Raw genomic sequence first — 20427 nt, 5'->3', positions numbered from 1 at the left:
GGGCCTATTTTGGCCTCCAGACTTTGGGACAGATGCAGTCAGGTCAAGTGGCCATTGTGTTAACTTTTCCTAACTTTTCTGTGTGCTGCTTGGGACAGGGATGCAGCTGTGCCTTGGGACACCTGTATCTCTGTGGGTGGGAGACGGACCACGCTCCAGCCCACCTGGAGAAAGCAAAGCCTCGTACTTGGACAAAACTAACTAGACAAGAATAAATGCTAATCCCCTACGGTGTCTAAGCAAGCCCTGACGCCATCACCCTGAGAGGAGATACATTTTTGGTGTGAGACAGGCATTAGCCTGACCATGGGAAATGATGAAGGCACACCCATAGGGAACTGTGGTCTCTTCTCTAACGTTGTCACGGGATAAAAAGCCGGTAGAAGCCAGGCTCGGCCCGAATTTGAGGAAGAGCTACCGGCCCCGCCGAGGCCCCCCACCCACCTCTGGCAGAGAAACCGCCCGCACCCCTGCCGGAGCCATGGCCGCGAGGGGGCCGTGCCGGAAGGGGCCGCGCCGGGCCGGGCCGGGCTGGGTGGTGGCGCCCGGCGAGTCGGCGGAGTCCTCCGCGATGCTGCCGTTGCTGCTGCGCCGGGCTTGGGTGGCCGCTGCCTCACGGCGGGGGACACGACGGTGCAGCCTGGGCGCCTGCTGCTCCTATCGCCTGCGAGACGCCCGTGAGTGCTGACGCCCTGCCGCGCCGCCTCCCTTCGGGGGGAGCCGCTCCCCTCGGGGAGGCCGCCCGGGGACAAGCTCCCTCAGGCCGGGGCTGCCCTCACCCCACGAGGCGAGCGGCTCCCGCCGCCTGAGGAGAGTAGCTCGCTGCCCCGGGCACCCCTCGCTCTCCCCGCCCGGCTCGTCGTCCCCCGCCCCGAGGCAGCCCCGCTGCCCACCGCACTGCCCCCGCCCCCGGGCCCGGCCGAGGGGCCTGGGCACGGGTCAGCGCCCGTGTCCCGCCGTCGCTCCCAGCCCCCCCGGGCTGAGGGGACTGCCGGTGCCTCCAAAGTTCGCGTAGAAGAAGCAGGGACGCCGCTTTCAGCCTGGCATTGTGGGCGCCAGTTCCTGCGCTGAAACATCAGGAAATGGCAGTAACAACAACAGAGAGCTGTGGCACTTCTGGAGAATATTTTGCTTGCTCGCCTGCCTCTGCCTTACCTGCGTGCGGTGACCTTGCGCGGGCCGGTAAAGTTTGCGCCTTGCTGAGGAAACCGAGGGGGAAGGTTGTTTAACCACCCCTCATGTGAGTGGTTTGTTAAAAGATTTATTTTCTCTCTCCCTTTGCGAAAGACCACGAGCGGTTGTATCTAAGGAAGTAGCCCGTAACGCAGTTTTGGTTCCGTGGGTGGGCAGGGCACGAAAAAAACCTTTGTCTGTGGGTCGTGGACATGGGGACACAGCAGGTGAACAATTGCCCTCCCGTCCACACAGATCTCAGTTCTGGTTTTAAGCAGAATAAAATCCCATGGAAACAGTATCCATGCATCTGCCCTGCTCGTGCCAGTTTGAGGTGCCCAGGTTTCCCCCAAAATCCCCAGTTGAGGATTTTGCAGGTGTGGGGATCAGCGGTAGGTGCCGAGCGCATAAAGTGGCCTTGGTCAATGTTGGTATGGGCGCTTCAGGAGCGCTACCCCCTTAGCAGTGGCATAGCCCCTAAGCTCACATAGGCGAAAGGCTGGCACCTTTGAGAGGGGATTTTTTTCTCTCTAGCAGAGGTTGTTACCCCGTGGCTGGTGCAGCCTGACGCCGGGTGATAGTAGCAGCATGTAAGGAAAGCTGGAGTGGTGTGCGGAAACTCCGGCAAGGCTGTAAACCAGAAGCCACCTTAAAATCAATTGTCAATAAAAAGAAAACGATATTCTGACAAATAAGGGGACAGAATTTCTTTGAGGAGCATTTTGCAAATGCAGAAAGGTATCAACACAGTTGCAAGTCAAATTACTGCGCTTCCCTCTGTGGCTTTGAGTCATGCAACTGGAATGTAGTATTTATTTATTTTTTTCACTTTTCTGTGCATCAGCTGACTTGAATTAGCCATTGGAGCCAATATGCCAAAGTGCCTTCTCCTGCCAAAAAGTTCTGAAGTATTTAGTTGGAAGTCCTGTATCGTGCATTACAGCCTGACTCTCTTCATCGTCTTCCAGTGCATCCACTTTGGCAAAGTCCGCTTACAATTCCTGGAGGCACCCGACAGTCTCCTATCAATATCCAATGGAGAGACAGTGTTTACGACCCCTTTCTGAAGCCTCTGAAAATCAGCTACGACCCAACAACGTGTCTTCACATCTGGAATAATGGATATTCATTCCTGGTTGAATTTGATGATTCTACTGATAGATCAAGTAAGTAAAACTCAAGAAAAATCTCTTTAATTTCTTATTAGTGCCTAGAGAGGAGAAATATTTGCATAATGCAAAACCTCAGAACAAATGTTGAAAATGAATGTACAGTAAAGGAATGCTTTAGCTAAACATGGATTTGCAGTGATGTGAATTGTAATGCAGATGTTCTATATTATTACATGTTTTATATTATACATAAAAGGCCTCACTTTTACTATGTATGTATTACCATGGACATTGTGCACAAATCCTCTGTTGTATGTTGAAACTTTTTCTTATTGCACAAGCCGTAATGCCCTGCCTTTTGATTACATCTCGTAATACCACAGCTTTGTCTACATGAGTCAATCTTCAGCTGTATGTATATCTACTTAATTTTAAATGAGATTCCATCATTATACTTTATTAATCTACCACTTATCTCTTTTGTAGTGTTAACAGGTATATTTAGTGCATTTGAATTAATCAGCAGCAAAATTACTTTCAGTTGGAAAGCATACATACTTATCTCAATAAGCTATTGGAGAATTAAATAATAATGAGCTGCTACCACATGGAGCAGGTGCATGTTGTTCCTGTTTGTTTAGTATAAGAATGTGAAATCCAATTATGCATTTCAGCAATTTGTTGTCAATCAGCGTGCTGACCTGAGCAGCTAAATTTTTTTGAAGTGCTCAATAGAGTCAAGTGACTTAAAATCAAAATATCTCTATGATATTCCTGATTTCGTGTCCATTGTTCCTTTTAAAAGTTGACTTTACCAAAGGATATTGCTGGTATGTATAAAGAAGATACTTCGTAAAGGTAGGTGAACTGGTAGCAGTTGGTCAGGGGTATTGTGAAGCACATGATCCATGTTCATTACTCAACTTCTCCTGCAGTGAAGAATTGAAGGACCATGGGCAAGTTTGAACCTGTTTGATTACAGTCATTTATGTTTAATGTGATTGCTTACCACAAGAGATTCTAGAACTTGGTAAGGGATTTAGTAATGCTGTTGGGAAGGAAGCTTTCAGTATGCTAATAAATAAATAAATGCTTTGTGTCTGCAAATTACCTGAAAGGGGGTTGTGGCGAGGTGGGTGTTGGTCTCTTCTCCCAAGTAACCAGCGATAGGACAAGAGGAAATGGCCTCAAGTTGCGCCAGGGGAGGTTTAGACTGGATATTAGGAAAAACTTCTTCACCGAGTGATCAAACATTGGCACAGGCTGCCCAGGGAGGTGGTGGAGTCACCATCACTGGAAGCGTTCAAAAAACGTGTGGACATGGCACTTTGGGACATGGTTTAGTGGGCATGGTGGTGTTGGGTTGATGGTTGGACTTGACGATCCTAAAGACCTTTTCCAACCTTAATGATTCTGTGATAGCAGTATTTTTGGCTGATCTCTGGAAAGAGGCTGAAAACAATACAGCAAAAATAGTAGTGGTGGAGTGCATGGAGCTTTCAGGGGCTTGTGTGATGTTTGGGTTTTTTTGTTTGGTTTTATTTTTTATAGCTGTTCATCCAGAATACTAGTTTCCAACCAGGGAATATTCCTGTCCTTGTTCATTTGAACGCTCTGATCTATAATGAAGAAAACAAGTAGTGCCCTTCTGTTTTAACAGTACAAACTGTTATTGCTTTAGTGAGGTGGGGTTAGAGGAGAGACTAAGATGGAGACATCACTTGTTAGCTAACGATTTTTAGTGATTTTAACTTACGAACTTTAGATTGGTTTTGCTTTTAATTTAACAGTTTTTTACTTTATACAGCCATAGCCTGCTATGTGTTGAGGATGTATTCCTGAGAAGTTAATGGTTTGCAGTTTGGTGGATAACAAAGACCGTTTTTTTTCTGCAAGAATTGATGTAATGGAGGGGAATTGCCTGTAGGAGGTTAGGGTAGATACACAGGGACGGTTTTTGTGACATAGAGGCAAGCATGGAATCATCAGGACTGTCAGCGGGCTGCTGGCCTTTCAGAGACTGTCTGTTCAGCTCTGAAAGATCTTACCCACTTCATCTGTAAGGCTGAACGCTTGAGGTAAATCTTTAAGTGTGAGCATTCTTGCTGCCTTTTCATCATCATCATCTTCCTCAAATGAATTAAAGTAAATGAGGGGTGATGACGCCTGGTGGAGGATGGCATTAAACTGTCGGTGGCAGGACTCCAAAGCGACAGTCCGAGAAACAACAGATCACGGGATGTTGCTGTATAAGTGCCCAGGTTTTCAAGTGCCTGCCTTTCTCTTCCACCTTTCCCTCTTTACTGTTGCTATTTCTGATTTTTCTTTCTGCCAGCTTCTGTCTAATAATAATAAAAATCCAGAGAAGGAAGCTTATGGATAAACAAAAAAAAAGGCAAGAACATTTAAACAAAAGATGGAAAAAACAAAATTAAACATGCATCCAGGGTAGACAAAAATGCCCAGCTCCTGAGATGAGGCAAAACAAGACTTGGGTAAAAGATGAAGGTAGTGCTCCCATAGGGTGTTTGCTTATGAGCAGAGCAAGAGGATTGAGAAGAAAGAGGGTGTGGGGAAGGTATGTACTGAATGTGGTCCTGTCTGTGTGAGTGACTGCCGTCTGCTGCAAGGACATGAGATGAAACAGAACTAGGGCTACAATAAAAAGCTGATGTGTTTTTTTCCGCTGGTGGTTGTTAGAGTTCCTTTAAACTTCTATTTTCTTTTGAAATTGAAAAGACTGGTAAATTGAGAGGAAATGAAATGGCAAAAATTATTGTAAGGGGAATGCAAGTTCCTATTTGTTTCCTTTCACTTTCTAGCATCCGCTATAGGAACCTGATTTTTTACATACCTGTGCCTAACTTTATTTGTGAGGCAAACATTCAAGGGATGTGATTATTGACACGAATGTAGTCACTCGTGGGTTTGCATCATCACATAGTCAGGAGTGGATAGTGTTAGAGCACAAGAGCACAGTAACTTTAATTCTGAAAGACTTGGTAGTGTGGGCCTCATCTTCATCCCGTCCCTGAAAGTTACTTTCTCCATCATCATTTTTTTTTTTTTGTGATGGTCAGTATTGCATTTATGCTAAGAGCTCAGCAGCAGTGAATGAAATTAATTAAATGTCAATTTGCATAGCTTGTTTTAGCTTACTTTTTTGTCACAAGCAGGCCTACCTAGTTAGAATTGCAAAACTACTGGCTGTCTCTCAGGGGGGGAAAAAAAAAATACAAGAAAAGCTCTTAATGCCTCTTGTTTTCTTCTTTTCAAAAGTAGTGTTGGGATTATGTACTTTATACAGTGGTTTGCTATAAATTTTAACCATGACGTACAGTTAAGTAAAAATCAGCAAATGAGTCTCTACAGCTACATATTTGTTGTTAGCCCTTTGGAAGTAATTATGGTGTCTCGTTTACTAGATGCTGTGATGTAATAACTAGCAAGAACACTTTGCGGGAGGTTCCTGGTTCACTTAGGAGGAAATGCGTAAAACCCAACAATAGACGGAAAACTAGGCATAGACTTTTTCATTCGTGTATTTGCAAAATGGTGAGAGGCCTTCTGAAATTGGGAGAGCAGACTGAATGTTTACATGTACTCATGGCTAGAAAAGTGCATTAAAGCTTCCAGAAGCTCAGAATCTTGCCCATAGGCAGACTGTATGTTTAGGTGCTTTGTGGAGTGTAGCTTGAGCAGTTTACAGTAGGCTCAACGTTAGCATATTTGTGGCTGTGCAGGAAATCTTTTGACGTTGGTCTGAAAGCTGCGTAGAAGCAGAACAATATGTTTGAATTTTTGTAACTTGAAGAAAAGCAGAATTGAACATTAGACACAATGTACTGATTTTTCTGGGAAAACTGGGTTTTTGAAGTCTTGTATTGCCATGGGAAATCTCAATATTTGTAATAGATATTGAGGCTTTGCTGGGATGTCATTTAATAGATGTATTCATTGCTTTGTCATCATACATGTTTCTTCTGCTAAGGCAGCTCTCCTATGCCTGCTCAAGGAGAAGAGTATAGAACATTAACATGTAATCATCATGACTGCCAAACTTGATGGAAGAAAAATTCCCTTGAGGAGAGATGGATGAGGAGACTATTTAGCTTTACTTCAATTTGATATAGTTGATTCAGACTGCGGGGGAAAAACAGTGATGTGTTTGCCTGAACAATTTTGTCATAGCAAAGTAAAGTGTAAAAGTAGCCAAGCAATAGGGGACTGTTTCAGTTGCTCCGCCTGATCTTTTTTTTCCTGGGCAAATTTATTTCAAAGAGGATCTCGCAGTGCTACTTGTCTGGACAATTCTAAATCATGTTTATTAATATGTGTGTCTTTGTTTTGTTTTAGTAATCGTTGGAGGTCCCTTGGAAAACCAATACAGGCTAAAGCAGTTCCACTTCCATTGGGGAGCTATAAATGAGTGGGGTTCAGAGCACACGGTTGACAGTAAATTTTACCCAGCAGAGGTATGAGATAAAATGCTGAACAATGCAAATACTTGTGGGGACTGGAGGCTAGGTCTCAGGCTGTCTGTGACTATACTGCATGCTAGAAAACTCCGAATTTGAAGGATCGCAGCTTACTGTTAAGGATCAGACCTGGTAGGTGCCACAGCTTATCTACTGTTTTATTAGTAAGTTCGTATTCACTGTGTTTTCTAGAGAAGAACACAGTCTTAAAATTGAACATTGGCCCCATTACTGAAAGTTTCAGTAATGTTTTCTTCTCCCCAGGGGTAGCTGCCAGACAAGTGGCAGGCAGCAAAGTGTCGTTGCTATTCGAGTGGCACAACTCTGCTTGTCTTTCCTCCTTCTAAAGGGGAAAAGTGTGAGACACAAAGCAGACTGAGGGCACAGTCGGGTCTTAATGAACTCTCAGGTCCCTGATAAAGTGGTGCAGATCAGGTGGACAGCAAATATTGAGGTAAATGTGCAAGCTCAGATCTCAATTAAAAAAAAATTAAGTGCTTTACCTCTGAGCTTCAGTAATCTCCAAGTTCACATGAGGTGTAGAACCTCTTTTCTTGGGAGTACGGTGCATGCACTGTATCTCAGCTGCTGCCTCTAGTGGACCTCCAAATCTCCCAATCTTCACTGCTTTAAAATCACTTTGCTTATTATTACCAAACACTTGCAGAGAAACAAAGCACATACTAAATACTCTTTTTAAAAAAATGCTGAAAGAGAAAATGGAAGATTATTTAATTCTCACACCCATACCTGTAGCTCGAGAAGCCTGGTCTTGGTTACCTTGTATACAATAACTGTCCTGTGTAGGTGACCCCAGAGTCTTGGCTACTGTTAGAAGGTTTATTCCAGATATCAACAATTTTTTGTGTGTTCTTAAGCTGTTAGAGTAACGTACCGCATAGTTCTATGGTAATATAGTGGTTATGGTGATCGCTTTATTTTATGTTTTCAACTCTTAAGCAATTATCAAAGTAGCAAAACTTTTGTGACTAAGTTACTACTAAGGCAGAAAGAGTCAGTAAAAAGGATCGATCCAATAGGGAAAAATACAGCTTAAGTTGTTCTGAGAGGAAAGTATGATAGGTATAAACACAGTTGTATGCCAAAGATGGAGAATTTGAAAAACTATTATTGCTTATTTTTGAGAAGATGTTTATCTGCTGTTAATGTGTTCATAATGATGCCTATCAGCTTGGCAAGATATTTATTAACAGCAAGACTGTATGACTAAGTTTTGGGAGACTGTTGCTGGCTGTCTCTTCAATACACAGAACTTCCTCAATGGAATGCTTGAATTGGACTGCAAGCAATGCAGAGGAAGCTTATGTTATGTGCAGGAGAATGTTCCTTAGCAGAATAGCATGCTCTCTTCTTCCTGTTAAGAGATGGAAGAGTCCTTCGCTTCCAGATATACTAAGCTTTTTTTTATGCCTTTAATTAGCATTCCTGTAATCAGTCTCCTACAGACACAATCCCTTTCATGTGTGCAAAATGTAGTTTATGGGTCTTTGGCTGTTGTTTAAACAAGGCGGTGGGGGGGAAGTACCATTATTTTCCAATAACATTTTGGTCCTCAGTTTTGTGGTGTGTAACTTCTGAGGTAGCTCACTGCAGTGTCTCAGATTGCCAAGGACCAAATGTAGCAAAGATCAAAAGTCAAGTTTCTTGATGTCATTGCTGTGCTCTGTGCATGTGTTGATTTCTCATTAATTCTTATTTCAGTTGCATTTAGTACACTGGAATGCCGTTGTGTACCCAACTTTTGAAGAAGCTGTGATGGAAGGTAACGGCTTGGCTGTTATTGGAGTGTTTTTAAAGGTAATTTCACTTTGTGTAATAAGCTGTAATGATGCCTTTTTATTTTCATTTTGTTAAAACTGGTTTAGGATAAAATACCTCTAGATTTTCGTTGTCATTGCTTTCAAAAAATACTGATTAAGGTGGTTGATATGCAGGATGTCAGCTTCATGATTCTCTAACTCCTATTTGTCTTCTGCAGCTAGGAGCACATCATGAAGGGCTGCAGACACTGGTTGATGTCTTGCCAGCAGTTAAACACAAGGTAGGTCTTTTAAGAGTCCCACGAGTGATTACTCAGCATAGCTAATGCAGTCATTCAACACAAAGAATACTTTGCAAATAGAAAAACACTAATAACTGCTTTTTTCCTTGAATGTCAGTAGGGGGCCTGATTTGGCAGCTTGGGTGAATTGTTGATTATACTGGAAGTGGAGGGGAGGAAGCTACTTTTTAAGGAGGAATTGTATACTTTAAGCTTTCCAAACCTCTTGGTTTAAGAAACGACGCTCTTAGATTGTGTCCTCTTAGAAGGGCATATACAGGTTTAATGTATGCTCTCACTGAAGCTGGCCCTTCTGCTTCTATGAAACAGATGCCACTGGATTAGTTTTCCTATGTTGTTTAACTGAGAGGAGCTTTCTGTGCTGTGTAAAGTGGTAGTTTATTTCTTGTGGAATTAAGGCTTTCTGATCTTTGAGGAGGAAATTATTGTTTGCTTTTTTTAAAACACTGTAAATTTTCTGCTAGGGGAATGGGACTCTTTTTTTTTCATAGCTGATTTCTGACTTCTGCCAGGAGAGGGAGTGCTGCGTCTCTGAGAGTGCTCAGAAGCAGCTCATGCTCTTCCAGGTGCCCATTCCTTTTTGAAAGTATACACACTAAAAATACACATCAAGAATTTTGCTGGCTTGTAAGCATATCCAGTTGAAGTCGCTGCGCCATTATTTATCACAGTAAGGATTTTTTTTAATCCAAATAAAACAAATATTTATGTCAGTGCAATGAAAATTCTGCCAGATAAATGCCAAACAAGCCAATTCAGTGCCCAAAGACCTACAAAAAAAATCTGTGGATATATATCCGTTATGAGAATATAACGTTTTACAGCATATGAATTTGAAAGAAACTAAAGTCAAGATCTTTAAAAAAAGAAGTGGTATCAATCATTAGCCTCATTAAGTTGCATGTGGGCTGCTCTAAAAGGGATCTTATTTCCAAAGGGTGTTGGTCACCCAGCAACTTATCAGCATTTGGTTTAAAACGTTTGAAAACCCTTGTTGCCTTGCCAGCGTTATCACTGACTTAAGCAGCAAACTCTGAGGAGCATCACCCTGGTGAGGAGGAGGAAGGTCAGATAATACCCATTCTCATGTCCTTGCACCTTCCTCTTTCACATGAAGAGTGAAAGCTCCCATCTAGAATCTCTTGTAACCCCCTGTTTTTGAAAAATTCTTTACTGTAATATTTCTTATTCTCAGTGGGGAACTGATAAAGCCTATCTAAGGAAAAACAGGATCTTCCTTTCCTGCATTGCCAGTACATCCTGGAAATACCCCAAGAGTAAAATGTTCGTGTAGGAAATCATGTGCTCTGAAGCTCCTACATGCTGTCTGGTATCTCACTTGTGGGAGTGCATGTTCTGGAGACATGAGTATTTTATGTGATTTAAATAAAACTTTAGTCCTCTTCCCTCTCTCCACTGCCTAAAATCATGTGGTGAAAAGTAAAAGCACTATTGTTTGCAGTCTTAAGGGTATCTGGCAGAACTACCTGAACTTATTCCACCAGTTATTCTTTCTTTTTCCTGTTTTCTTCTAGCTCCCACAAAGATGTAGTCAGTTGCTTCTTGTTTCTTCTGCACTGAATTCCTAATGGCTTGTGGGGACAATAGAAGTATTTCAATTTTGTCTATTCACTAGCTGCCTCTCATGCATCACGCCCAGCTTACCAATTTTGTAGAAGTTTATGGGGTTATAAATTATTAATTTATGAAGATCATTATTAATATTCACAATAATTTTGCATATGCATACATAACACATACAGTATTTAATCTCATTCTTAGATCTTTTTTAATATTCTGTCTTTTTTTCTAAAAGTACAGTTTTTAAAATTAAATTTTTTCTGGTGTTTAGGACACTGTTATCGAGTTTGATGTCTTTGATCCCTCCTGTTTGATACCTTCATGCCCTGACTATTGGACCTACGCGGGCTCTTTGACTACTCCTCCACTTACCGAATCAGTCACATGGATTATTAAAAAGAAGCCAATAGAGGTTGATGAGAATCAGGTAAATCTCATGCTTACATTTCAAATCATACCATACCTGTTTGACTGCCTGCTGCCACAGAAGGGAAGATGCACAGAAGTACTTGCTTACCAGTACCAGTAATTCTCTGGGAATACATAGAGATCAGTGGCTGCTTCACACCCAGTATTTGTTTGGGGAGGTATCTTGACATTAACAGCAGCTAACATTGAAAGAGTTAAGACCTCTTCAGTAAGCACTTAAAGATGCTCTAGCTCTTCCATAGAGTGTTATCTTGGTCTGTGATAAACAATGCCTTGTGCTGGAAGCTGCCTCTTGAAAACTTCTAAGGTTTTTTTATTGGAACTCTGCATAATTTTGCTCTCCTTACCAGGATGCAGCCCTTTTTGTGACAGAGAGAGAGGAGAAAGGGCAGGTTTTGTGAAATTCCAAACTCTGACCTTTTGTGCATATTCTTGATAGCCACATGCATTTGCACAGAAGTCTTGCAGAGACTGCAAGGGCTAATCCTCTGTTCTTCCCTTTGGTGGACCCCGAGTCCTTCCCATGCCATTCTGATGGCGAGAGAGTGAGTCCCCATTGGGTTTTCTCCTTTGCCTTTGTGGGCATGTTTACTCTATATTGGACTGTACTGTCCTTGAATTCCTTTTTTAAATTCCTCTTTAAAAACGACAGGCAAAAAAAGGTTTCTGCAAACATTTGTATTACAGAAGTTACTTCAAGTGGACAAGTTTGTGGTCAGTAGTCTGTTTTGAGACCAACCCTAACTTGTCACCATATGCCCACTACTGCTTTTAACTTTAGTACTTCATGTTTCAGCATGATGCTATCTATTCCTTGGTGTGAAGTAGATGCAAGGGCAAGTAAAAATGGTCAGAAGGAGGACTCATTGGAATTGTACTACAGTTGTGGGTTTTGTTAGAAGTTTTCAGGGTTTTTTTGTCTATTCAGAGAAGTGGAGTACTTTGAGGGGCATTACAGCACAGAACAAGTCTTGGAGATTGTTGTAAAGCAAGTAAAAATTAACAACCCCCGAAAAGTCTACCATTTTTTCATGGTTTAAGAGGCACTGAAAATTATCAGTGCATTGTCCCTGTTTTTTGAGGATTTGAAGTGCGAGTCCCAACAACATGAGGCAAAATCCTGATTTTTTTTCACTTTTTTTAATACAATTTTTTGCATGGACCTTGTCCATCTGGAAAGTCATGCTCCAAACAAACACTAACTCCAAAGAACAGGCATGTACGTGATCTCAGTATTTCAGTTTACATAAAAGAACAGGGCAGGAAGAACGGAAGATTGTTAACAGAGCAGAGAGAACAGAATGCATAGTGTATCATTCTTCTTTTCAACTGAAACCTTTTTTTTTTTTTCCCCTTGTCTCTTCCTTACTTTTTTTTTCCCCTTGGCTCTTCTGTAGTCTCATTCTTTTATGGCATAGAAAGGCTTATAGTTTATTTAACATTGTAATGCCCTTGTGAGCATTAAAAGCTAATCTGCTGCATACTTTATTTTAATCCTCAGTTATAAACCACTGAGAACAACAACTGCGTAGATTGTTGCTTGTTGAGGTTCCCTCTTTTCTGGGTGCCAGCATATGGACATCTGTATAAGGAGCTCCAGGAAGTGCGTAAATTAAGAACATTGAAGAGGTTTATTTAAGATGGCATGTGTTCCAGTATTTGAATGGGAATCGGTTTCATCTCAGATGTGCCACATTTGAGATTTTATTTGTCTAAAGATGGCAGATGACTGACAATTCATCTTCTGCATTGATATGGATAACAGGTGACAGCAGGTGACAAAGAAGAGCCAGAATTTTGTGCTAAAATTTCTCAGAACTCAAATGTAATAGTACCTTTGATATTTTTTTTTTCCAAGCATGAATGATTGTGTTTTGTCATGAACTGCAATAATTCTCCAGTTAGTAAAGTTACAAAACTGGACCTTTCTCATTCTCAGCTGGAGGCATTTCGGATGCTGCTCTTTACTTCAGATGGTGAAGAAGAAAAGCGAATGGTAGACAACTTTCGCCCTCTTCAGCCATTAATGAACCGAACCGTCCGTTCATCCTTCCAAAGCAGGCATCTCTTGAATACTGAAGTGCAGCCCAAGGACCATGCTGAGCAGATCAGACCATAGATGGCCCATGAAATGTCAGTCCAGACTGCAATACCTGGGAATAACTGACATTATTTTTTAATTATTTTTCCTCTTTCTGCAGTGTGTGTGCACAACATGCAGTTTCACAGCCAGCCAGTGTCAGTTCTGCTAAGTGCCATTTGACAGTAGAGAAGCTGTAGGGTTTTTTAGTGTTGTGTTTTTTAAGAAGTAGATAATATTAACCCTTAGCAAATTGACTTGCATTAAAGCAGGGATCAATCGGGAATTATTTTGACAGTTAAAGGAAAAATACAGGCAGGAGGTCTCTTCCCCTGCCTGTTTTCTGAATTGTTCTCTGTCTCTTCAAATGTTCTTTCAGTGACTTGCATGAATTAATATTCCCAACTAAAAACATCCTAGCAATCAGAAAGTGTGAAGAAGTGAAAAGTATTAATATTGATCAGGACCTTTTGTGGAATTATTTCAGAGGCTTGGGAAGAGAACTAGCTTCTCTAGTCACATTTTATCTTCTTCCTTTTTCATTGGTGCTTAGGCTGGTGAGAGGAGAAGGAAAAAATTACTTATAGAATCTAACCTCTTTCCATTCTATTGACTGCATGATCCATGTTTGATATGGATGCCACAAAATGTCCATTCTATCTACACCACAAGGCAGAAGACTTACTCTAAAACTTTCCAACAAATGCAGAAGCTTTTAGCTTTGGCAGCTTTTACTTTTCTGTATTAAGGTACCAGGAGAGGACAGCAGAAGAGTATTCACCAGTATCTCAAGATTGGCAACAGCAGCAAATTAGGCAAAAATGTCCAACTGATCCTAGGAAACTGATGACATCAAATGAAAACAAAATTAGATAAGCCCCAGATGACCCTCCCACTGAGATTGAGTGGGGGTTGGGGCAGGGGGCACAATGAAACAGTGCTAGGAGACTGTGGACAAAATGCAGCAAATACTTTAAAGATTTTTTTTTTTTCCAGTAACTTAATAGAGGACCAGTGTGCAGTCTTCAAAGTTTTGTCTTAATATGTACTTTTCTTAAAAAAAGAGTTATCTAGCTTCAGGACAACTGGGGACCAGATTGTATTTATAGAATTATAGAATCTTTGGGTTGAAAGGGACCTTTTAAGGCCATCTAGTCCAACTCCCCTGTAATGAGCAGGGACATCTTCAGCTAGATCAGGTTGCTCAGAGCCCCGTCCAATCTGACCTGGAATGTTTCGAGGGATGGGGCATCTACCACCTCTCTGGGCAGTGAGAGTTCCAGTGTTTTACCACCCTCATTGTGAAAAATTTCTTCCTTATAGCTAGTCTAAATCTAGTCTGCCCTCTTTTAGTTTAAAACCGTTACACTTTGTCCTATTGCATCAGTCCCTGCTAAAGAGTCTGTCCTCAACTTTCTTGTAAGACCCCTTTAAGTACTGGCAGGCTGCAGTAAGGTCTCCCTGGAGCCTTCTTTTCTCCAGGCTGACCAACCCCAACTCTTTCAGCTCTCTTATAGCACCTTATGGTAATGAAGTTAAGTGGTGGTTGAAACTTATGTGTGGACCAGACAAAATTGTTCTGTAAGCTGCCAGCTGTGGAGCCTTATCCTAGAGTTACGGTCCAATTGCCACAAGTATTATCTACCTCTGAAGCATACTACTACTAGCTGTAATTTTCTCTCGAGCACCTTTCTCACTGACTTTTTATGCTTTACTGTATTTAACAGTGTGCCAGTGCTTGAAATCCATGTACCAAATATATGGTCAGATTTTCTGATGAGGAGCAGGTCTGTCTGTAAACTCATGATGTGATCTTGATTGATTCTGTTTGAGGAGTCTTCTCGGAGAACAGATGTTACTTGGTCTGCTTCTGCCAGTAAGCAAAGTCACTGGTTGCTGGTGTGATTCAGCAATAGTGAAGCCAGGATTGCTAGCTAAATTCAGAATTTTGGAATTATACCTTTTTTAAAGTCCAAGTGTTCAATTTAAAAGCACTTTAACACTTTTTAGTGTGACCCTGATGATTTTAAGGTTTTTGAATATTCTTGTTTAACCAATTAAGTGCCCAGATCTTGCCTTTATTTCCTTTAATAACTCTACCTCAGGCCGTTGTTACGTTGCAACAGCTGTGCCTTTCTCCCGTGGCAATTTGAAATGTGTCCACTTAACCAGAGAGTGACTTTATGTGGTAAATGTAAGAAAATCTCTCTTCTATCCCAGTGTAGTATACTTATTTTTACTGTGTAGTATATTCAACATGACCGTACATACCTTTAGTTTCATTACCTCTCCCAAGCCCTTACTGCTCGGTTGTACCTTACCATCTTGGTTGAACTGTGTAGAACTACACCATCCATACCAGCTTGGTTGAACTATACCATCTCAGTTGAACTATACAGTCTTTGGTTTTTTTACTTTGTTGTATGTTCTTTTTACTATGTTCCTGGTCTGCAGAAACACATCAGTGATGGTTTTGCCAGAGAATGACAGGTTCCAAAATAATTTTGGAAGGGATATTTATAGTTCTGGCAATAGGAGAAGAATTCTTGTACATTCTGCCTGAATGAACATGATCTAGTAATTTTTAAGCTTGAGGTTTTCGTTCAGTGCTGGTCTTGCAAACACTTTTCTGAGGAGGACCCTGTGGAAAGATGGCAGTGATTCAGAACTGGCATATATCTTGTCTATCTTTGAGATTTTTGCTACTCTTTATTAGCAGTTAGGAAAAACTAATATAAGAAGAGATCTTAATGCTGCCTTCACATTTAAAAATACAGGTAACTCAGCAGCACTAAGCTAGCTATAGGTAGCCTGCATCGCTATCCCTATCATATATGAATGGGTCTTTTAAAAAGCTTTATGCAATTGCTCAAAGTTTTTTAGTTGCCTTGGTAATTTTCACCAAAGTTCTTATGTGCTTGTGTTGCTTTTTTCGCTAGTTAATATAGCTGTCCTAGTATATGCAAATACAAAATACGTATTTTGTTCTTAGGGAGCTACTGTGGTGTAATAGTTTGATCTTCAGATGCTTCATAATGCTGTAGCATGCTTATACCTGACTGAGTTCTCAATGGTTAGGTTTGCTCTACTGAACAGCATTTTCTTCTGATTCAAAGACATAGATCCTTGTTTCACTTCCTATGTGTGTAAATCTCTTTAACATGCTCAACACCATGCATCCATCGGAGATGATGTTGATTATTCTATTATCTGTTTAAAATTCTCACAGAGATTCACTTACTTATTTAAAGTATCATCATGGAACTTTTGTTAGAGAATATGTGTATTATCCAGTCATACAGTTAATAAGCTATACTCCATACATATTTGAATAAAATCACATCTAAGTATACAGACATAAAATTAATCAATTTCAGTTTCAGCACTGATTGTTTTGAATATCTGGAAACAGGGTCAACGTAGAAAAAATTAACTCTACTGTGCTACAAAAATAAGCTGTACAGGGATTTTCTGTCACACTTATTTTGCTGGTTTTTGGGTCTTGCATTTACCTGTTAGTGTTTTAGCATCTCTGGATAAGTTAGGCAGTATCTTGGTTGCAGAGTGGATTGTTGTTGAAATTAGCAGTCTGGAAATGAACAGAAAGGTTTTTTGTTTGTTTTTTAACTTTTGTGTTACAGTAACTTGTATTGGCCTTGCAAAAGTTCTATGTGCCTGCATGTCTATGTAAAACGGGAGATGGGATGTAATTCTTTTGCCTTATTCTCTCAGTTGCATGGGGAGGGGAAATAATTTGATTTGATTGTTGGACTAGAGCTAATATTTGTAACAATTTTGCACAACTAAGTTAAAGTCTATTTGAAAAGTGTCTGCATAGGAATCTTTAGGTTCTCCTTTTAGATGGTACAATACAAAAGGGTCAAAGCACACATTTGTATTTGTCCTTGCACAGTAGTCACTTCTGTTACTTAGTACTGTACTGGGAGGTGTTCCTGTAGCAATAACTACTAGGAATTAAAGACTGTAATAGAAGTAATTTTGAGGACAGCTTACTGAAAAGGGAGTAGAAGATTTTTTTGAGCGTAGATCTGCGTCTGTGTTGGTCTGACTTCCAACATTTCTGTCAACTGTCACTCTTATCAGAAGTCTTGTTCTTGGTGACTTCATAGTTGGAATGGCTTCATTTGGCGTTTGAATGTTTGATCCATGTTCCTACATTCCAGAACTTGTCACACCAGTGCACTTAATGTGTATGCCACCACGTATACCTGACCAGTCTTCTCTTGTCTTCTGTCATGACTGGCTTGCATCGGTATTTTTACCGCAAGTCTGACAGGAGTGTATCTTTTGGCTTTGAAAGCAATAGAAATGGAGATTGCTTTGATCTCACAAAAACCTGCTGGGTTTTAGAGTACTGGAATTCTACACGGCTTACTTTTGAGGAAGGGTCCCTTCTGCTCAACTTCACAGTCAATAGTATTTGCTTTAAAATTTGTATGCCTTAATTTTTAATGTCGTAACTTGTGGTTTTTGGCTCATCTTTGCTTTTTCCTTTGTGCATCTTGTTTTGGAGGCAGTTGTTACATTCTGTATTTTAATGTATGTTACCTGCCTAATCGCAATTTACTAAAATAATTGTCTTTGCAGACAACATATGTAACGGGGAATGCCTTTTGTTTTCCTAGGATACAGGCTTTTTTCCTCAGTTTTTACCTGATGTAAAGAAACTTCTAGCTGCTGGATTTTAAACTGTTACCTTAGTGTGTGACTATGCAATAAAGAAACACAGAGAAACCTGTGCCTGTATCTCATTGTGTAATTAAGCTCTCAGAGTTAAAAAGTAGCTTTTCTGTCAAGAAAATAACACAATTTTTCCTTGAGAATGAACCAGTTCATTATGAGCGGAGTCTAATCAGATGTCAGACATTCTGTGATACTTAAAAGCTATGAAAGACTCTGCTGAACTGTATTACAACTGGAATGAAAGAACAATGACCTCTCTGTTGCTGCTGTACTCATGGAAGGATATCTAATTATTTGTTACATTCAGCTAGATGCAACACGCTGTCTAAAATGGGATTCCAAATTTTGAGGATCTTTGCTAAACTACTTCATCTGACACTGATCATTAAACTTGACCTGTCAACTAAGCTTCTTTTTCCGTTGTGTAATTAATTGGTGTTGATAGAACTGAGTGTTGATCTGATGTGTAGTGTAGCGCTCACATTTAGTGGTTGTGGCTACAGGAATCTTATCAAATAACCCCCCCAAAACTTTGAGTAAATTAAATTATTGATAAAAATTGGCTGATCAGGTAAAATAAGCATTAATTTATCTGTCTCGCTGCTTAGACGTGCTTAGAGTCTGGATGTGTAGATATGTCATGCTTAGCTGAATTCATTTCCACTTTTTTTGACGGGAAAAGTAGGAGATTAGAGAAGTAGGAGGTTACATTCCTGGTTAAGGAATTCCCCCATAAAATAACTGTAGACAATACGTTTATATAAAGCCTCCTAAACGGTGCTATTTGTGGTAGGCAAGCCATTTCAGTATGAAGAAAGTGGCACGGGTTAAGAGGCCAGCTCTATTATTACTATTTAAGGGTTCTAGAAGCTACCGCCGCTTCCATTTACCCAGCGAAAAAGCTTATAAGCTCTTGTATTAGTATAGCTGAGGTGATTGCTAAAGAAATGGCTTATTTGGTTCCAGCAGGTTGTCTTATTTTGATCAAGGCAGCTCTCCTGATAAATGGTTAAGAACATACACATTACTTCTAACAAATGGCTAATTTACTTCTGATATTGGTAATTGTTTTTCTTTCTGACAAATAATTCTTTCTGACTTTCTTTTTGATGTGACAAACTTGAAGTGCCTGAGTATTAGCATATGGAGAACTGATTGTATAATCAAATAGTCTTCAAAGATTCTGCAGAATAACTTGGGGGCCTGAAGAGAGTTAATGTTCATGGTCAGAACTGATAATAATACTTAGCATTTGTGAAGTGCTTTGAAGATACAAAGCACTATATGAACACACCCTAACACCATGACTGCAAAGCAGGTATTTTCTCAGCGGTACAAATGGAGATATGGTTCTAGAATTAACTCTGATTAATTTGCAAGACAGTCAAGTATGTGGTTGACTTTAAATATGGCAGTTCGGTGGCTGCTACTCCACTGCTTCTTGATCCCAGGATTTCCAAATGTGAATGGTGTCAAAACCGAGACCGAAGTCTGCAATATTAAGAAATTCACGTTTGGAAAAATTGGATGCAGAGAGAAAAGGATAAATTGGTCCCATTCTTGTGAAAGTTAATGGAAATTTCTGTGAATTAGGTTACTATGAGGTGTAAAATGCTGATCATCAAGCAGTTAATTTATTTGCCTTAAGGGAAGAACTTAGTGTAGGGCACTGGTGAAGTAAATCCATTGATGAATGCTTTTGTTCACCCAACTATCCAACTGAGTTTGAGCATTCATCTGAAAATATCTGAAGCAAACCTCTTATTTCAATTCCAGTCCTGTCTTCTGGATCCTGATGTAATGAGGCCAACACAGAGACAATCCCGTATGTTGTAGCAACCTCTTGGTTTTTTCTGGTTTTATGGTCCTGTGAACATTCTGCCTAGGATAAAGTATGAAATACAGTAACAAGTAAATGTTGGTAAATCTTACTTTGAGAAATAATCGGTTTAGATTACAGCTATATAGCCTCTGCAATGGGGATAGTAGGCTAAAGAAAGGCTTTTGGGGTTTCAGGAAAATTGTGTGATAGGTATGTTTTGCTGTTTATTTTGAATTAATTTTCATAGTCTTTGCAATCTCTTCAGGATCCTACTTATTTTTGAAAACTAGAAAAACATGCTCGGTGCAAAGGTAATTTTTGTCTAAGCTGTCTTCTGAAATAGGGATGCTTTATGGAAAGAGAAATCAAGAAACGGCGAGTGCTTTTTAAGCCTGTGGGCTGTTGTGGCGAAGAGCCACTAGGTGTCAGGGTCTGATCAGTGCTCCAAGGGGCTGCCAGGGCTCCTGCCACGGTTGGAAGTGGTCACCATGCCGATGACCACTGCGAGGTACCCAAAAATGTTACTAAAAATGTTACATCTTTCCCCAGAATGCAGACCTCGCGTCTCTCTGAGGTATCTTGCAGAAAATCTCCTGACCCACACTACTGTCTGTACTGAAGCGTGTCTGAAACTTGGGGAGGAGGAGGATGGACACCAACCCTGGGTTTCAGAGCTTGGCACGACTTGTGTGACGGCAACTAACCACTTGCTGAGAAACAGCTCCTCAAAGGTACCGCTTCCACCCCTCAATGGGAACGATTGTGGTTGAGAACTGGGGCTTCCAGGCTTTAGCCTCTGAACTCATCCCCTATCCCACAAGGACAAGAGAGAGTCTGAATTTGCTGGAGAATTGGCTCCTTAGGCACTATGGTTAAGTGTCCAAGTAAGTCTCCTTGGATGCGAAACCTATGCCTTCACTGAGGCAGTATGACAGAAGTTGCTTCTTTTGCCAGATAGGCGATTA

At 40.8% G+C, this 20427-nt stretch overlaps 1 protein-coding gene across 1 annotated transcript; it reads left to right on the top strand.

Annotated features, from left to right (window-relative positions):
- Positions 1-177: 177 nt before the first annotated feature.
- CA5A (carbonic anhydrase 5A) lies at positions 178-12975 on the top strand (the record flags this gene model as incomplete). The annotated part of the gene is made up of 7 exons (XM_082005730.1): positions 178-677; positions 2142-2339; positions 6642-6760; positions 8486-8581; positions 8763-8825; positions 10699-10854; positions 12796-12975. Exons 1-7 carry the CDS (start codon positions 482-484, stop codon positions 12973-12975), a joined length of 1008 nt encoding a protein of 335 aa, XP_081861856.1. The 5' UTR covers positions 178-481.
- Positions 12976-20427: the final 7452 nt, after the last annotated feature.

This window comes from Phaethon aethereus (genome assembly GCF_964289735.1).
Source record: "Phaethon aethereus genome assembly, chromosome: 13".
NCBI classification, from domain to species: domain Eukaryota; kingdom Metazoa; phylum Chordata; class Aves; order Phaethontiformes; family Phaethontidae; genus Phaethon; species Phaethon aethereus.
This window is presented reverse-complemented; position numbering and strand designations above follow the sequence as displayed.